Genomic DNA, 19,980 nt, shown 5'->3' with positions numbered 1-19,980 from the left:
CTAGTAAGCTTGAGGACAAGGAGCAGGCTTGCTGTCAAAGCGTTGGATTCCTCACACTCTGTTCCGCAGCTGCGACACAAACCCCCTGCACACTTGGCATTCATCTGGGCCCATTGTGTTGCCCCTGTGGAACTGGGGACTTGAGGAACTGGCACAAGTATGCTGACATTCATTCTGCATGCTGTGCCCTGAGTGATAAAGGCCTTTGCCTCTGACCCAGGGTCTTGTGTCTTCTGTCAGCATCCACAAAACTCTGACAGGCTAACTTACTCGATAAAATCAAATCCCAGACCTGACGATTTTGGCAGCGAGGAATGGAATGCTGAAAGAGACATGATTTCGTAGAAGAGGAACCGTTGGGCCAGGTTTGGGAATATAAGACTCCCTGGAATCTGTTTGGTAGTGAATGCTCTCACTCAAGAGATAGCTAAGAGGTGGGGGAAGGATAAGGGTTCCCGCTGTCCTACCTTTTACTGAACAGGAGTTGAGCTAATGTTTACAGGCTTAACGAAAAGAAGTAGGGTTGAAACAAGCTGCCCTGTCCAAATGGTGCCTTGATTGTTGCTAACTCCTGCAGGCAGACAGGAAGGAAAGTTTTCATGACAAAACAGCAATTCTTGCAGCCCTACCTGAAAGGCAGTATGGCTGTGGCTGCTGAATCAGGGAGCCCCCAAATGTGAACTAAATGTCATCAGCAATAAGAACCTTGCTCTTTGATTGAGAGCTTTGAGTGGACCAAAAACATGAGAAGTTCATGTGGTTGGGCTACAAGCAGTCCAGCACTGTTCAAATGCAAAAGTGACTGCAAAGCCTTGCCCAGAAATGCAGATCAGGCTACCCTTAGGCCCTGGCCCATGACCCCTGACCCCTGACGGCAGTGAGGATGTGAGGATGAAGCGCCGGGTGCAGGAGGGACAGAAGGTGCCAAGGACTCCAGGTAATTGTGGAGGTGTATGTGGTGAAGAAAGAAGCCCGTGGACCCTGTTCTCTCTGGATGTTGACATGTGTCACCACTGTTGTAGGAGAGGTATTTGTGCCAGTGTTCAGGCACTGGCCCTGGAGCGAGGGGCTAAGGGAGGAGAACAGGGCAACAATTAAGTGTACTCCCCACAGACCTGCCTCCCCCATCTCTTGGGCTCCTTACCCTCTCGGCTGAGGGACAAGGTAATCTGGCATCCATTTGCCACCTGCTGTATGTAGCTCCTGACTCGAGCATTTTAGACTATTCAGCCGGGAGAAAGGAATTTGGACACACTCCATAGAGGGGAAGGGAGGCTTCCCTTGTGGGTGGGGCCCTTTGGCTGATTGAATATAATGCGGCTCCCAAATCTGAATGTTTAATGGAATTGACGATTATGTGCCCACAGTTAACTGTCTCATAAGTATCGGTGTGGCATCTCCCATTTAGGGACTGCTACATGTAGAGAGGTGAGAGTGGAGCATAAATCATTCCCCATTCTGCCTCTTTGTCCCCTCTCTGGTGGTCCAACAGAAACAATGTAGAATTCCAAGAGGAGAAAGTAAAATCATTCCTTGTGTTAAAGACTTGGTGGCAGCCCAAGTACTCAAGCCATTTCCCAGCACATTGCCACCTGCCTGACGCAGCCACCTAGTACACCATTTTGGAGAAAGGCAGCTATTAACTGGCTCCTAGGCTCTTCTTGAAACTGCCTGACCCATGGAGACCTTGGGACTCACTGATGTGACATCTCCACTTTGGGGTGGGTCACCTGGCATTGGAGAATTAACATGGGCCCAACAGGCCTTGCAAGTCAAACAAATGGTATATTAGAGATCACAGCTAGCCTGACTGTAGCAGCAAGTATCTTAAATCTACATGAAAAATTAGTAGCTACCTTTGGGGGATATTTTGTGTATATCTTCACTGCCTAAAGTAAAGCCACTGGTTTAGTAGGAGGTGGGGGGTGTCTCAGTTCACAGAATGCCTGGGTTTGGTTCAATTGCTTGGCAGCAACTTTACCAAATCCCAGCAACATTTTCTTATAGCTATAGATAATTCTAAAATTTGGAAATATTCTAAAAATATGGAAAGGCAAAGGAGCTAAAACTATTTTGGAAAAGAAAAAGTACGCTTGATACCAAAAGCATGATCCATAAAAGAAAAAATTGATAAATTGGACATCATCAAAATCTAAAGCTTTGTTCTGCAGAAGACCTAATGAAGAAGGTGAAAAGACAAGCTACAGACCGGGAGGAAATGTTTGCAAACCACATATCTAGAATATATAAAGAACTCTCAAAACTAAACAATAAAAAGACAGACAATCCAATATAAAATGGACAAAAGACATGAAGAAACATTTCACCAAAGAGGATGTATGGCAAACAAATAAGCACATGAAAAGTTGTTTAACATCACTATCCATTAGGAAATACAAATTTAAATCACAGCAAGACACTACACGCCTATCGGGATGGCTAAAATAATTAGTAGCATCAACACCAAATGCTGCCAAGGTTGCAGAGAAGCTGGGTCACTCATACACTGCCTGTGGGAATGTAAAGTGATACAGCCACCCTGGAAGATAGTTGAGAAGTTTCTTTAAAAACTAAGCATACACTAACCATATGACCGAGCATTTGCACTCCTAGACATTTATCACAGAGAAGTGAAAATTTAGGTCCACAAAAACCTGCGCACAATTGTTCATAGCAGCTTTATGCCAAAAACTGGAATCTACCAAAATGTCCTGTAGTAAGGGAATGATTAACTCTGATATATCCATGCAATGGAATACTACTCAGCAATAAAAGGGAGTGAACTAGTGACACAACTTCCAACGACTTGGATGGATCTCAAGGGCATTATGCTGAGTGAAAAAAATCCAACCTCAAAATGTCACGTACTGTATGATTTCATCCATTTAACATTTTTAAAATGACAATAATAGCGATGGAAACAAATTAGTGGTTATCAGGAGTTAGGGATGTTGGGGGGAAGAGAGGTGTATGTGTGTGGCTATAAAGGGGTAGAAAAAGGGACATTTTTGTGGTGATGCAACAGTCTGTATCTTGGTTACAATGGGAGTTACATGAATTTACATGTGCTAAAATGACAGAACTATACATACATATTGTACCCAATGTCAGTTTCCTGGTTTTGATATTGTACATTATGTAAGAGATAACCATTGGGGGGAACTGGGTAAAGAGTACACATGGCCTCTCTGAATTATCTTTGCAACGTCCTGTGAATCTATAATTACTTCAAAACAAAATTTAAAAAAATGAAATGATAGCAGGCTAAATTTGGTGTGTGTTGTATGTTTGCTGACACTTGCTTTAGAGCAACAATCAGATAAATCAAATGTTATCTTAGTGAATTACAAGCTATCAATAGTGCTACGACTTGGAAACCATTGACGACATCTTCAGCAGTTGATTGATCTGTTTCAAGGAATTTGATTAAGCAAAAGATACTGAAACTGCCAACATTCGTCTGGATAGTAATGTCAAATATATGCCACAGCATTTTGGCCATTGATATTCTTTGAACCTATGAGTGCAAAGTGGCATACCAATTTTAAAAAGGCCATGGCTAACTGCTTACTAGCCTTTAACATGAGTAGTTTCACTAGGGTCCTCTTGTGTATAGACAGATTTGCTCAGCAAACCATGCCTAAAGCTGGATGAGGGAATACCCATTTGGGATAAGAAAAGTTAAAAGTAAATTATAAGCCCAGGATTTGTCAGCATTATAGAAAGTATAACCTAAATTTTTCTATAGATTCTTTTTCTTTAAGTTTCCATTGCCCCATTATGGACATCTTGGGTTGATTTACAGATGTGCTACCCATCACTGGATTTGGGACCACTCCTGACAGATTTTCAAATCGTGGACGCTCTTCTCAAAAGGTGAATTTCTGTCATTGAGAACAAAGTAATCTACTCATTTGATAGACTGACCGTAAAAGGTATGTCTTGCTCAGAGTCCTTACTAAATGCAGAAATCAAAAGGTTGTCATAGAAGCAGTAGAATTTCTTTTAATCAAGTCACCACTGCTATATGATGGCACATACAATAGACTCACAGTGGGCTTTGTGTGGTTGGGAGCATTGCTGAGACAAGAGAAATGCCTAATGTGGTGTGGGGATGGCAGAAACGTCAATGGAGAAATAAATTGGCCAGTGTGTCCCTATTATATGCAGGAAGGTTGTCTTGATGCCAAAAGAATATGCAAAATCTCAAGCTTCCCAGCTGAATTTGCTTTCTTGTATGTAATTAATTCACCATGACTTTGGCAGGTGTATGTACAGATGGTGATTTTTAAGATATCCTGACCCCGGAGCTTTAGAGGGTCCTCCTAGATTTTTTGCTGGGTAGCTGAAAAGTCCCTTTCTCTTCTACTTGCTCACATTTCAGAGGTTACACCCATCTTCAGGATTTTACTGGTAGTAATAAGAGATCATAAACACAATAAAGAAACTCTACTAAAATAGTGGCGATATGGCTAATCTGAAATATGTAATCAAAAAGTCAGGTAGAGGTATGTGACTATATTGCTTGTACTTAAGTCCATATGTCTTACTTGAGATCTGTATGTTCAGTTAAATTTTGAAATAAAGCTCTATGATAAATACTAGAGAGACCAGAAGAGTTCATCTAATTTCCCCATCCTCCCCCCTGCACAATTCATCCATGCTGGAAATGGCCCCTTCTTATCTTCCTGCCAGACACTGAAGTGGTTCAGACCCAAAAGGCTCCCCTTGGAGCACACAGATAGTTTGAGATAGAAACAAAGAGATCTCTCAAGATAGAATTTACTTCTCCAGTCTGACTGTGGAATCCAAGAGAAAGGCAGAATTCTTTATAGTTTCTCTTACTCTTAAAAAAAGTCAGATGCCAAAATATTCCCACCAAATGTCCAAATCAAGAGAAGAGAATGGAGTAAATATGGGTTTCTGTAATCAATTTTATTCATGTAGAGGGATGTTGCTTACAGCTTTAAATAGTGCCTGGAAAACTTCCACAAAGTAATGAGCATCTTACAAATGTTTGTAAGTATGTAGTTATGTAGCTCACCTTTTGAGTTTATAAAAATCAGAAATGTCCGCCAGAAAGTTTTGCAATGTGACAGTGGAACTAAAAATATATAACAGCTACAGCTAACATTTCCTGAATGCTCACTTTCATTTGACAAAAAAATTAAGTATTTTAAAATAGAAGGGCTTATGGAGTGGTAACCTCTGCATGTCTTCACAGGCGTCGCTCCTTCCCTCTTTTCAGCACGAGCCAGCCTTGGCCATATGACTACCGTCCCAGTCCAATCAGTTGCAAAATAAAAAGGAAAAGGTTGATTATGTCCATGTAGATGTTCAGGGCAGCAAAAACATACTCTTCAGGGTGCAGGTCAGAATGATGATGGCGCCCTCCCACCATCAGCTGTACATCCATCACCAAGTACTTAAAGAAAAGAAAGAAGAATTAGCTACTTAAATTGTACATTTCTATCAAGTAAGTATCCTAAAATTATCTGGAAAAATTATTTACCATCAGTAAATATATCACAGAGAGTAAATTTGTGGCTATAGATATTATTCTTACAGCCTCAATCATTCATGATGTCCCCAAGTTTGTGCTTTATCTATTAAAGCAAGTGCTTCATTCTCCTGAAGCCAGTGGGACCAAATCTGTGAGCCTTACTTTCCTTTCCTTCCAAGTCCAGAAAGCTCTGTGCCTTTAGCCAGTGATGTAGACCAGGTGGGCAGATTGGACACAGAGAGAAACTACAAAATGCCCTGTGTTTGTGATTTTCCCACACGTTCTCACTGAAAAAAAGAATGAAAATAAAGATGGTTCCCCAACATTTAGATTCACCCACAGCAATAATTCTGAACTTTCCTTTGGGTGATAGCATTTTTCAAAACTTGACATTGGAGATGGCTTTGTGACGATGTCAGTATTTCCAAAATAGAATGAGAAGACTCATATATGGTTAAATAACCCCCAATTAAATGTTTTAGCTCAGCTGCGGTAGGTAAAATTATGAGCTTCTAAAGCAGCAAGAAAAAAAGTCAGAGAGCCCTCTCACCCTTGTGTTTGTTGCAAAGTGAGCAGATGTGGGCAGCACAAGTGCATTAGAAGGAGGAAAAGAAAACAAGCGGCTCCTCAGGTCTTTATATCCAGACTGTAGACAAGAGTCTAGTGCCATGAGGCAGAGCCGCATCAGACAGGTCAACCCTGGCATTACAAAGAATTCTTGGGGTTTTAAAGACTCTTTAAAATAATCCATTTTAGAACAACATCCACTACAGGGAAACCTGTCCCAAGTAATTCAGGTATCAGCTCTCCCTGCATCCTGGTTCCCACTCAGGCTTCTAAGAATGAGGAGGAGGGGAGGAAAGAAACAGGAGGAAAAGAATGGGGCACCTTCTGGGTAGCCTCATATCAGTTCATGATAGATGCCATCTCATGTAATATGGGAATGACCCAGTTGAGGCAGGTGAGGTTAACAGAGCCTCCAAGAAGGGAAGAGCACACTGTAGCAGGTGGCAGAGAAGGGAGTCAAACCCAAGTCTGGGGGTTGCCAAAGCGGCTGCTTCACCTGAACCACTAAGTCCCTTCCCACTTATCCTCCCTCTCCCTATGTCTGATTCCAGTAACTCTGTGGCAGAAAAAGCTAGAATGACCAACCATTCCAGTTTGCCCAGGACTTTTGTGTGTCTTCAGAAACCCCTCAGTCCCAGGGAAACGAGGACAGTTGGTCATCCTTTAAAAAAGGCCTCTAGCAGCTGAGCTTCCAGCCTTGCTCTTAGCCTCCATCTGTCACCCTGGAGTCCTTCTGTGGAAAAGTGCTTTTCTTTCTTCCTCCCCTCCAAGAACCCCTGACTTTATCTTATTTCTTCTTACAAGAGAGATAATGACTCCTAATCATTTCATGTATTGGCGGTTAGGAGTGCACCTCTCAGGTGAGGTTATGTGTTTGAAGGCAGACAGGAAAGTGCGAGAGTAAGGTGAGCTGGGATCCAGCTGTCTGCCCCCCAACCCCAGGGGAAGAGGGCTCAGGACACCATGCAAGAGACAGCCAGCCCACAGGGAAGCCCTGGTCAGGATTAGAAGCCCCAGGAGCATCTGAGGGTTCAATAAGCAATTATCACAAGGTTGTAGGATGCAAAGTTACTATACAACAGTCAATTACTTTCCTATATGCAGCAATGTATAAGTGAAATTGGAAATTAAAAACACAATACCATTTACATTAGCATCCAAAAAACTTAAATACTTAGGTATAAATCTAACAAAATATATAAAAGAACTATATGAGGAAAACTATAAATCTCTGATGAATGAGATCAAGGAAGAACTAAATAAATGGAGAGACATTCCATGTTCATGGATAGGAAGACTCAATATTTCCAAAATATCAGTTCTTCCCAACTTGATCTATAGATTCAACACAATCCCAATCAAAATCCCAGCAAGTTATTTTGTGGATATTGACAAACCATATGGAGAGACAAAAGTTTATATGGAGAGACAAAAGACCCAGAATAGCCAATACAATATTGAAGGAAAAGAACAAAGTTGGAGGACTGATGCTACCAGACAACAAGATTTACTATAAAGCTACAGTAATCAAGATAGTGTGGTATTGGTGAAAAGACTAAACAAATAGATCAACAGGACAGAATAAAGAGCAAAGGCAATACAACAGAGCAAACATAGTCTCTTCAACAAATGGTGCTGAAACAACTGGACATCCACATGCCAAAAAAATGAATCTAGACACGGATCTTACACCTGTCACAAAATAACTCATAATGAATCATAGACTTAATTGTAAAACATAAAACTCCTAGAAGATAACACAGGAGAAAACCTAGATGACCTTGGGTATGGCGATGATTTTTTTAGATAGGACACCAAAAGTATGATCCATGAAAGAAATAGTGGATAAACTAGACTTCATTAAAATTAAAAATGTCTGCTCTGTGAAAGACAATGTGAAGATAATGATAATACAAGCCACAGACTGGGAGAAAATATTTACAAAAGAAATATCTGATAAAGGATATGTATGTTATCCTAAATATACAAAGAACTCTTAAAACTCAATAATAAGAAAACAAACAACTTGATTACAAAATGGGCCCAAGAACTTAACAGACACTTCACCAAAGAAGATATACAAATGGCAAATAAGCATATGAAAAGATGCTCTACATCATATGTCATCAGGATAATGCAAATTAAAATTACAATAAGATACGACTACACACCTATTAGAATGGCCAAATTCTGGAACACTGACAACACCAAATGCTGGTGAGGACATGGAGCAACAGGAACTCTCATACACTGCTAGTGAGAATACAAAATATTACAACCACTTTGGAATACTGTCTTACAAAACTAAACATACTCTTACTGTATGATCCAGTGAACATGCTCCTTGGTATCTACCCAAAGGAGTTGAAATCATCTGTCCATACAAAAACCTGCACATGGATGTTTATAGCAGATTTATTCATAATTGCCAAAACTTGAGAGCAAACAAGATGTCCCTCAGTAGGTGAATGAATAAATTAACTGTGGTACATCAAGATGATGGAATATTATTCAACACTAAAAAGAAATGAGCTACCAAGACATGAAAAGACATGGAGGAATCTAAAGTGCAAATACTAAGTAAAAGAAGCCAATCTGAAAAGGCTTCATATTGTATGATTCCTACTCTATGACATTCTGGAAAAGGCAAAACTTGGAAACGGTGAGAAGATTAGTGGTTGCCAGGGGTTGGGGATGGGGAGGGATCAACTGGTAAAACAAAGAGGATTTTTAGAGCAGTGAAAATATTCTGTATGATATTACAATGATGGACACATATCATTATACATTTGTCCAAATCCATAGAATGTACAACACCAAGAGTGAACCTTAATGTAGACTACGGACTTTGGGTGATTACGATGTGTCAATGTAGGTTCATCAATTGTAATAAATGTACCACTTTGGTGAGGGATATTGATAATGGGGAAGGCCATGCGTGTATGGAGGCTGGAGTATATGGGAAATCTCTGTACCCTTCTTTCGGTTTTACTAAGAACCTAAAACTGCTCTAAAAAGAATTGTCTTTATAAAAAATAAAAAGGAGGAGGAGGAGGACGAGAAGACAGAGGAAGGAGCAAGTGACCTGGAGAGCTTTCCAGTGAATTACTGACTCCACTTGACTCCAGGCCTAGCAGAGGGCTTAGGGCCCCATCAATGCACATACCATACTCTTTGTCAAAGAAAGGGAGAAATGGACTCACGAGTGAGAAGATCACAGTTCCAAGTCCAGCATACAATAGATGCAACCACTGCAAAAAGAAAGGAAACCACTGTATATTAAGAGTAAGACTTGGAACAACTCAGGGGATCACTTAGGTCACTGCTGTTAGATAAGATATTAAGAAAGTCAAAGCTGTGGAGAGAATTAATCTTTTCTTGAACATAGTCGGTCAACAGCATCCACTCAATTCCATTCAGCAAGCCCCATCCACATAGTTCTTCAAGAGAATGTGCCCTCCCCTCAGCTCAGGGAACATAGTGACCCTCACACAGCCTTGCTAGAGCTGATTGACAAGAGGTGGAAGATAACACTCCAACAGCAGTGAATCTCTTGACCGACCAAGAGCCTCTTACCTGTGACCAGGATCAAACAGATGCTCTAGGCCAGTTAGAAATCAATTCTCAGGATAGAGGAATCCAGGCAGCAGTTCTATCATTAGCTAGTGTTGGAGCTATTACTTCACAAGCAGAGATGGCCAATCACCTCAGTTCAAGAAAGGGAGGTGGGGTTTCCATTTCCGTGAATTCTGGCTCTTCTTCCCACCTAGGAACTCCATGAGAGTCTCTGGGTCTTTGCCTTGACCTAGTCTGTGCGGTATGTGTTCCTTGCAACCAGAACAGCCCTGATCAGAATATGTGACAAATTGGCCTAAATGCCAAAGGGTTTGGCTGTAGAAGAGCAAAAGGAAGTGGTGTATAACATCTGAGAAGCATAATGGCGTTCACTCTTTAGGAGGAGAAAGCTAGTCCTAGAGGGATGGGAGCACTCTGCTAACCAGGGAAGGTTCTTGGGGAAAGAGAGAAATCAGGAGTCAGTGACACAGAGTGGGAGACACAGTGTTTCCAGACTGAGCTAGGTGTAAGGAAACAGCTGACAACTGGAGTCTGAAGGATTCAAAATTGCCAGAGTCCAGCAAGGTTGGACATACTTAGAACAAGGGTCTGTCATTGGTTCACCCCGAGATCCTCTCAGGGGAGGACAGCTGTCGCCTAGGGTCGGAGCTCAATCTTCATGCCCAGACCTCCTGTCAGTGGTCCCCTACCACAACTGGTGCAGCAGGTGGCCTCACAGACCTCCAGCTACGGGGAGGGGCATGTAACTGACCAGGGCCCGGTGGCTGTGTGGTGCAACCCACTGTAGTTTGCTCCTGGGTCACGCTTCGCCATCTCAGTCATTGGTGGGGGCAGCAGGACCTTCCTGGGAGACCCCGGACTGCTGTAATGGTCCACATTAGCTCCAGGAGCCCCTGATGGCACCACATCCAGAGTGCTCCCACCTTCCTTCCCTCTCCTGAACCTGGGGTCACATATGCTGTCGTGGTCTGACAGCTCTTCCAGCCTTCGTTGCCGCCACACTTTTCTCCCACAGACATTTCTCCTATCAAAGTCCTTGCAAGTTTCACCCATCTGGTGTCTGCTTCTCAGAGGATCCAGACCAACAACACAACCAGCACTTCACCCTATATTCTAACAATTCTCTGAGGTTTACAAAGGAGATCCCACTTACATATGATCGTATGAAGATTAAGAGAATTCCATAGATAATAAGTACGAAGAGTAAAGCAAACAGCATTCCATTTAGCAAGGTGAAATCGCACTGAGGAAACATAAACAACACAAAACCAATTAAATTATCATTCATAAGCAATTTCAAGGTGTTTGGAGATGCATTGTGTACCCACTAGACAGAAACTGGCCCATTTGCTAATAATTTCCCCTGGCTAATCCCAGAACCATGGAAATCCATTAGCCCCTAAGCACTGAAAAATGCTACATAAAAAGTGTTGTATTTCTTCAGGAGGGAGAAAAGGGTAGGATATGGATGAAATAACAGGAGCCACAAATTGATAATTTTTGAAACTAGGTAATGGGCACATGAGAGTTCATTAAACTATTCTATCTTTGTATCTATATAAAATTTTCCCTAATAAAAAATGTACACTGAGTAAGCAGGATGTAAATTTGTAAGTATAGTATGATCATAATCATTCATATTTTTAAAAGCATGTGCATAGACTACATTAATGGAATTAAATAGACAAAGATGTTAACTGGGTACCTTTTTCACATTTGTATGTATATATTTCAATAAAAATACATATACTAAGCTTTCAAAAATTACTGTTAATTATTCTTTTGTAATCTTAAAATTTATTAATATGCTTTTTGGTTTTGCTTCTATAAATCAGTAACTAAGTCAGCCTAGGGAAGATTAGAATTTTTTTTAAAGAAAGAGGAATATTCATCTTCTGGCCTGAAAAAAAAAATGGATTAGGAAGCAAAAGAATCCAAGGTATTTTCTTGCAAGAGTGTTTTCCTAATTCCTCTATTTTTCCTATTTCACTCCCTACCCTTACCACACCAAGAGAATAATCTACCAGGTCACCGAGTCTGGTTCTCAGGCCGGAAGCATCAGCAGCGCCTGGGAAATGTACATTATTGGCCCCCATCCCAGACCTTGTGAAGCAGCAACTCCAGGAGGAGTGAATTCTGTGTTTCACACGCTCTCCAGGTGACTCTGATGCCTGCTAAGAAAGTTTGTCTAGAGCTGTGCTTTCAATACACTTGGCTACTGAGCACTGGAAATGCAGTTAGTTCAAACTGAGATTGCTGCAAGTATGAAATATACACGGGATTTGAATTTTGAAATAAAGAATGTAAGGTATCTCAATATTTTTGTTATACTGATTACATGTCGAAATGATAACACTTCACATATACTGGGTTAAATGAAATATATTATTAAAACTAATTTTACCTGTTTCCTTTTACTTTTTTAACATGGTTACTAGGAAAGCCAGAAGCCTGAAGGCAAGGACTCCATGGAGGTGAGGCCCACAGAAAGCCGAGAGCCCGAGGGAGGAGGGGCAAAGAAACATATTCACACACTACCTTATGACAGAAATCTGCTTCCATAATACGTACTTTTGTTTGAAGAGCAAATAAAGTGAGTGATATCGTCACTAGAGCGGTTGCTGCCGTTGCCCACAACACTTCCTCGGCATTATAGAAACTAAAACCAGAGACTGTGATTATTGTTCACATAGCATTCAAAGAAAAGCACACACACAGACACACACACACACACACACACACAAATGTGTATCAAAGACTTACACTGACACGGTTCCTAGCAGCAGACCTTGAAGAATTGTCTAGGAACAAAAATCACAATAAATCAGAAGCCTGAACCCCAAGGCCAAAATCCAGAAGAGATGGTTTGAGGTTTGTGCATTCTGGCAGGGTCTAGTGAGCTAGTGGGAATATGTATGATCCCAGCGCACAAAGCTACAGGCTATGAATATGGGAAATAAATAATGGAAACAAACATTTCTTTATCGTTCTCCCCAAGACTGACAGAAAAAACTATTTCATGAGTAAATATTTCTTAGAACACAATAGCAACTTTCAACATATTCAGTGAGTTAAATATGTATTAATTAGGAATGTGAAAACCAAGGTAAAAGCTTTATCTGTAGACCATATTGTCATTAATCAAATAGGGTCATCCACACAGAATCTTAACATTTTATCAGAGCAGGATATGCTATTTCTACTAATGCTCCACCAAAGGTTTCCGTACTGACCTTTCCCATAGTGCTTGGATGAGAATAAAATACTTCAAACCTCAGACGTGGAATGAGGATTGAGACCTCAGTACCAGGGGATGAGCTGGAGGACACACCTACAAAGCATGGAGCTGCACTGGTAGGTGCCAATCCAGGGCTCTGAAGAGGGCTGCACCGGGGCTGCATTGGGGCTGTATGCGGGCTATATGGGGGCTGGAGGGTTCCCATGGTCCAAATGGAGCCAGGGATGGGGCAGTGAGGGAGAGAGGGAGGGGTTGAGAGCCAGAAGGCAGTCAAGCTGGAGGATGAGACCAAAAAGGCTATGAAGATGAGACCAAAAAGGCTATGAGGATGTGCCCAGGCCCACAGTCAGGCTCCAGGACAGCCGGCAGACCAGTGAGAACTACAGTCAGCAGCGGTTGCAGGGCCTGAGGACATTCCCCAGCTGGTAGGATGCTCCGTCAGAGACAAATCCAGAGACTAGCTGGTCCATGGCAAGAGCCAGGAAAGAACCTTCTAGTCTCCGGGAGTAAATGTGAGGACACATCCTATCCGCAGTGCTAGGACTGCCTGAGGGACTTTGAACTTCTCCAGCTGGCTAATGACATCTGGGATTGGAGACTGGAAAAGAACTGGAGCCCCGGGAGTCCCGGATTGCCTCTCTGGATCTCCCAAACCCAGTGGGTAAGCCTGATTCTCTACTTTGTTCAACGGACCAAAGTAAGCTGTCTTTATTGACCTTATAGGTTTTTTTTTTTAAGTGCATCTATTCCACGTACACATGATATTTTAACAATGTGCTTGTTTTCAACCTTCCCTTTTATAATATTTCTTCTCTTAGGCTGTTACCAGCTTAGAAATAAACAGCAAAACCTTGGAGATGAGAGCTTCCTTTGAGATCAATAACTTTGATCTCTTCTTGAAATAAACGTTAGAACTATTGAAAAAGTTAAAAGAAAACATCCAAAAATTTCTGGAAAAATACCTCTCCCTGTCCCATCGTCTCTTCCCCAGGATTCCCAGTATCTTTCTATGTCTGGCTTTTAACTCCCACCCCTTCAGAGTGTGGTCTGTGCTGTTAAGTGCAGGAACTGGGAGACTCTACTTGCTCACCTGGACAATGAGCAGTGTATCCACACCAGCTAAGAAAGGCCCCTCAACGCTCCGTCAGCTGAAGAAATGCCCAGATGTGGGTATCAAAGACACAGTCTTCTCCAGCGTCATGACCATGTGTCCTTGCTCACGTTGACCACCAGGAGGCGCAGATCCAAATCTAGGCCCATCACACTCAAATGCATGGAACTATGCATTTTGTGCACGAATCTCACCTCTGGCTTTATTTTCTTTTCCTTATTTTTCCTTCCATCAGATTTCCCCACCAATTTATCTTATCTTCTTATATTGTGCATATTTTATAAGCTACCTCAACTCTGATATGGAACCAGGTGAGGAACAAGTGAATTGGTAAGTAAATCTTCACAGGGAAGGGTGGTCAGCAGTTCATGGGAGCAATCACAAAGAATCTGACTTTCTTTCCAACACACTAAATCATACTGAGATTCTGTTCTGGATTTTCCTAAGAGGAGCGAACACTATTGTCAGTGAGTTTCAGAGAGTCCACTGCTTCCAGGAGGCAAGAGGTTTGGCCTGACTGGTGTAAACATTAATAAACAGAAACCTCAATTACAATAGAGTCAGGACACATTGAAAGAGAAATAAAATAAATTTTACAAAAATAAGGAAAATTACATTTCTTGCACACAATTTGTGAACTCACTCTCCACAACAAAATGTGTTTTTTGTCTCTGACAGAGGACAGTCAGGTTAACTGTTCCTGAAATGTAGCCCAGACTCCGGAGTGGGCCTCTCAGAAGCAAGTTTGCTGGCACAGAGGAGTAGCCCAGGGTCCCCAAATTCTCTAGTTTGTTAAAAGGGTGTGGATTCCAGGTCATAAGTAAGTTTATGACTTCAAAATTCATCCAAGAGAATGTCTCACAAATAATTTCTATCTGTATTATTCCACAGAAAGATTTTCCACAATAAATGGAATGAATTTAATAATGTGATGAAAATATATTTCAGAGATGAACGACAACGGATGCTAATGAGGTTTACTTACAAATAATCCCAGGAGAATGTAATTCGCAGGCACCTGGCGGCGGAGCTTCCCACAGCAAGCAAGTATAATAAATACAACAAAAAATGCTGGCCTGGGGATAATTTAAAACCGTGTGTTATTTGCTTATATCATATGATATGTCATATGATATAGGTAGATAGATATAGAGATGTATTATCTGATAATAAGTATTATAAAGTAAACAAAAATGTAGATTATTACCTTCACCTCTTTTTTTTTTTTTTTTGCTTTTAAAATTAACTTTTCTCATTGCCATCCACACATAGCTTGTGGGTTCTTTTTTTAAATTTTTTATTTTGAAATACTTGTAGATTCACAGGAAACTGCAAAGGAACAGAGGTCCTGTGTACCCTTTACTCAGTTTCCCCCCGTTTTACATATTTAAAGTAGAATACCCAAACCAGTAATGTAACATTGGTACAGCATGTATGTACGTAATACTATGTCATAGACCTATGATGCAAATCTATGTGCAGATCCATGTAACCAGCACCACAATCAAGATGTGGAACTATCTCATCATTAAGATATCCTACCATCCCATTATGGTCACACACACACACACAAAACCCTAACTCCCACAACCACTAATTTGCTTATTTTCCATCTTTATAATTTTGTCACTTCAAGAATGTTATACCTTGGGACTTCCCTGGTGGCGCAGTGGTTAAGAATCCACCTGCCAATGCAGGGGACACGGGTTCAAGCCCTGGTCCAGGAAGATCTCACATGCCGAGGAGCAACTAAGCCCGTGCGCCACAACTACTGAGCCTGTGCTCTACAGCCTGCGAGCCACAACTACTGAGCCTGCGTGCCACAACTACTGAAACCTGCGCGCCTAGAGCCCGTGCTCTGCAACAAGAGAAGCCACCGCAATGAGAAGCCCACGCACCACAATGATGAGTAGCCCCAACTCACTGCAACTACAGAAAGCCCACGCGTAGCAACAAAGACCCAACGCAGCCAAAAATTAATTAATTAATTAATAAAAAAAAAAGAATGTTATACCTTTACCTAATTTTTAATAAGGACATCAATCAATAGCTAGTAGAAAAAACTTTTAATTTAATCCAATAATACTTACAAGAGTGCGTAGGTGAACCAAGGATTCTGGACCACCCAAACTCTTAAAGCCTTCCTGGTTAAAAAAATAATAGTTTTACACAATAAGTAGCTTATTTTGCTAACTAGTGTAATATTTAAGTAGAAGTTAAACAATCTCATGAGAAGAAAGGGGGGAAACCCTAAATGGTTGACAATGACAGATGGGAAAGGAAACAGTAAAACATAAAACTGTATATTGCTTCTTAAAATAGATTCACAAAAAAGTACAGTCATAAGTTGTAAGTGAAATTTGGATAAATGCAAATGTCCTAGTGAAGTTTTAATTTTAAAAAATACTGAGATTGATATGTACCCAAAGCAAAAGTAATAAAATTCTCATATGTTTGTTTGTAAACACAGATTTTCAAAGGATGGGTTTAAGCCGTGATGGATCATAGTCCCTGAAATAATTTCTGCATTTAACAGAGCTCCAGCCTCCAAGGCCTCCATAGTCTCACCTTTCTTCCTTTACCCAGTTTTATCTGTGGAAATAGCTTGGGGAAAATAAAAAAGAAAATAGTGCCCAAAATAAGGGAAAATTCTTAGCTTAGGAAGTTAAACTCCAGAAATCTACCAACAACACCTTCGTCTAGAAGTTGCCTCAGAAAAACAAAGCGACAGAAATATTATATCCTATGAATGATTAAGGAAAAATAGATAATCTTTTAATGATCAAAATTAAATTGAGCTATTCAGTGAGAATTAATATGGGCAGCTTAATACTTAATTTACATCAGTAATAAAGACTTACCAGAAGAGAAACAGGCTGATGATTGCCCCGGTGATCAGCAGCTGAACTGACAGGAGGAAGAACACTTTTACGATGAAAGCTGAGGAGACAGAAACCTTATTTTTATGACACAATATTCAAAAGTAAAAATATAAATGTAATTACCTATTTCTGACACTTAATGAAAGAAAATTTTCCTCTGATTTTTTTGAGGATAGGAAAGGGAGTGCTAGTTTAGAGTTGGCCAATAGAGTGACAACAGTACAGCTCTGCAGAACTCTCAGAAAAGACTCAGTCCAGACTGTTAGAGGCATTTTATTGAAGATCTGAGGGTTTATCCATGAAAGCCCCCAAATTTTAAAGACCAAACTCAGGGATTTAATTCCTTATTATGGACACCCCATCCTCCTTAGGACCAAAAGTGACCTGAAAGTCTCAGAATGTTGCAAACCCATCATTAGGGATTCAGCTGCACCCCTGCATACATGGAGCCCAGTGATGCCCTAGGGACTACTGGGGGAGAGGGCGTTTACCCCTCTGCAGAGGGACTTGGGCTGCAGGGAGTTTGCAGAGCTTCTCCACCACTTTTCTCTCTATCCTCCCTGCCTTTAGCAACTCCCTTCCCTCCTGCTTGTGCAGAAACTTGATAACCTGACAAATTGTTAAGTATGACCAAGGAGTTCCAAGCCAATGGCGTGCCGAAGCAGAGTGCAGAGCTTGTTGGTATCTCTGTTTGCTTACTTCCAGCTGACTACACAGGTTTTCCTGGAGCCCTCGGAATATGACACCGGTGATGACCATTTACTTTTTTGTGGCCTTATCCCAGTTTTAAAAGAAAAAAAAAGAAAGAATGCTGCTTAAAGTTGACTTATAGGATTGTCAACTGTGTCCTTCTGCTGGGCAGTTTCTGTGCATTTGAAGTGTGACAACAAAGAAATAGGACTGAGCTATCTTAATGAAAATGCCAGAACATATATACCCAAATGTGTGCTGCCTACATTAAAATATCCACTTACTTAACATTAAATTCACATCTAGTATGTATCAAGGACTGTGAGGGAATAGATATTAAATGTGGTCCAGCCACATAAGACTAGACATATAGATCAATGAAGTAGAATTGAGAGCCCTAAAATAGTCCCTTACATTTGTGGTCAATCCTACAAATATGGTCAATTGATTTCTAACAAACATACTAGAACAATTCAATGGAGAAAGATGAGTCTTTTCAACAAATGGTGCTGGGACAATTGGACATACACATATAAAATGATGAATTTGGGCCCCTTTCTCATATCATACATACACAAAAGTTAATTAGTTAAACATGGATCATAGACATAAACATAAGAAATATAATTCTTGGAAGAAAACATAGGTGTAAATCTTTGTGAGCATGGATTAGGCAATGATTTTTTTAGATATGATACCTAAAACACAAGCAAGAAAAAAAAAACAAATAAATTGATTTCATCAAAAGTAAAAGCTTTGTGCTTCAAATGACACCATCAAGAAAGTGAAAGAAAACCCACAAACTGGGAGAAAATGTTTGCATATCATGTATCTGAAAAGGGATCTAATACATAAAGAACACTTACAATCCAATTACAAGAAGACAAATAAGAATTTAAATTGGGCAAAACCTGTGGAGTGCCCTCCCACATTGACACTGGGCTTGACCACATGACGTGTTGGCCAGTGAGACATTAGCACTGGCTTGATTAGTAGAGGCTTGATAAATGCTTACACACTGGGGCTTGGCCATCTGGTCTACCTCTTCTTGAGACCCAGCTCCATGTGATGAGAAGCTCAAGCCACAAGAAGAGAGCCAACAACAAACACAAACTGCCATCCATGTCAGGGAGTCATAATGGCCATTGCAGCCTCAGCTGCCAACTAAGAGCTCCAGAAGGCCTCTTTCCAGCCACAAGGTAGAGGGTGAGGGCCACAGGGAGACAGCAATGAGATTCAAAGTTCACAGTCCATCTTCAAGTCGTCCAGGTCCTAAGAAGACGTAAAGGTGGCAGAGTGTTCACCGGGGACCTAAGCATTTGCCTTGAATTGCCTACCTTCCAACTTCATATTTCATGAAAGAAAAAAAAATTCTCATTTATTTAAGCCACAGTTTTTCGGACTTCTGTTACAGCTGAATGTATTTCCTATACAGAATTAATATGTAGGGCTCTGAATTAGTATTCTTTAAAACTTAAGCCAATATCATGGTATCACCTTGTATGTAGGTAAGAACATTCTACGTTCAATGACTAATTCACGTTTCCTAAGAAAACCACAAGTTATTCACCATAATATGTGTATCATGAATTTATGAATGCCCTGGAAAACTTGGGGACCATCTGTTATTGCAGCCCTGTGTCATGTTTCATGGTAAAGCATGACTGGGAAAAAACTAAAAGCAAAATTAAATCCTACAATCCACCCTGTGTAAACATTTTAAGAGAACATTTGCTTTTCTCTTCCGAAAAGGTCATTTCTATATTCTCACCTCTGCGGATAGCTGCTTCTGAGAATGGGCCAGATAAAGGATTGCTGTCCTCTGTGGTGGTCTCTGCTGAAATTTCTACCACATAGGTATCCCCTCGCTCACCAGCTTTGGAGTGTGGATTCCCATGAGTTTGTTGTGGCCCATGAGTTGAAGATGAAGTTCCGTAGGACCGAACAGACTTGCTCTGGATATTATCATCTGCTGCTTTCTGAACCAGATGTTGATGATCTCCAGAACTAAAGTCTATTGGTTCACTGACCTCCAAGTCCATTTTCCTAGAAAGGGAAAATTGTTATTCAGGTCCTTATGATCATACCACTACAACCTTAGCATCTTCATAACATTAGATGATTTTTTTTCTTAATTTCAACTCCTTGGTTCAGTACTTCCCAAGTCAGTGCTCAACACATATTTGTTGAATGAATGATGAACAAATACTTTTAATATGAGGCCTACAGAGTAAAATAACTTGCATCCTATTATGAAATTAATATGTTTATGAATTCATTCTGCAAGGAGTTAATAAACTCCCTCTTGTGTGGAGCTGCCCTTGTCACCTTTGCCCTCAAAGAGCTTACATTTTGGGAGAGAAGATAATCAAATAAGCAATAATATAAAAGGCAATATAAGCAGGGCCAGAAA

At 40.8% G+C, this 19,980-nt stretch overlaps 1 protein-coding gene across 1 annotated transcript; it reads right to left on the bottom strand.

Annotated features, from left to right (window-relative positions):
• Positions 1-5,272: 5,272 nt before the first annotated feature.
• Positions 5,273-19,609, bottom strand: LOC133096272 (protein lifeguard 2-like). The gene is made up of 9 exons (XM_061197811.1): positions 19,339-19,609; positions 16,857-16,935; positions 16,086-16,139; positions 14,981-15,071; positions 12,410-12,447; positions 12,218-12,305; positions 10,800-10,889; positions 9,274-9,321; positions 5,273-5,425 (listed from the first exon to the last, which is right to left on the bottom strand). The coding sequence occupies exons 1-9, from the start codon at positions 19,607-19,609 to the stop codon at positions 5,273-5,275; spliced, it is 912 nt and encodes a 303-aa protein (XP_061053794.1).
• Between the last annotated feature and the right edge of the window lie 371 nt (positions 19,610-19,980).

The sequence above is a fragment of the Eubalaena glacialis genome, chromosome 8 (genome assembly GCF_028564815.1).
Source record: "Eubalaena glacialis isolate mEubGla1 chromosome 8, mEubGla1.1.hap2.+ XY, whole genome shotgun sequence".
In the NCBI taxonomy this organism is placed as follows: Eukaryota; Metazoa; Chordata; class Mammalia; order Artiodactyla; family Balaenidae; genus Eubalaena; species Eubalaena glacialis.
The sequence above is the reverse complement of the archived record's forward strand: the minus strand, read 5'-3'. Positions and strand labels throughout refer to the sequence as shown.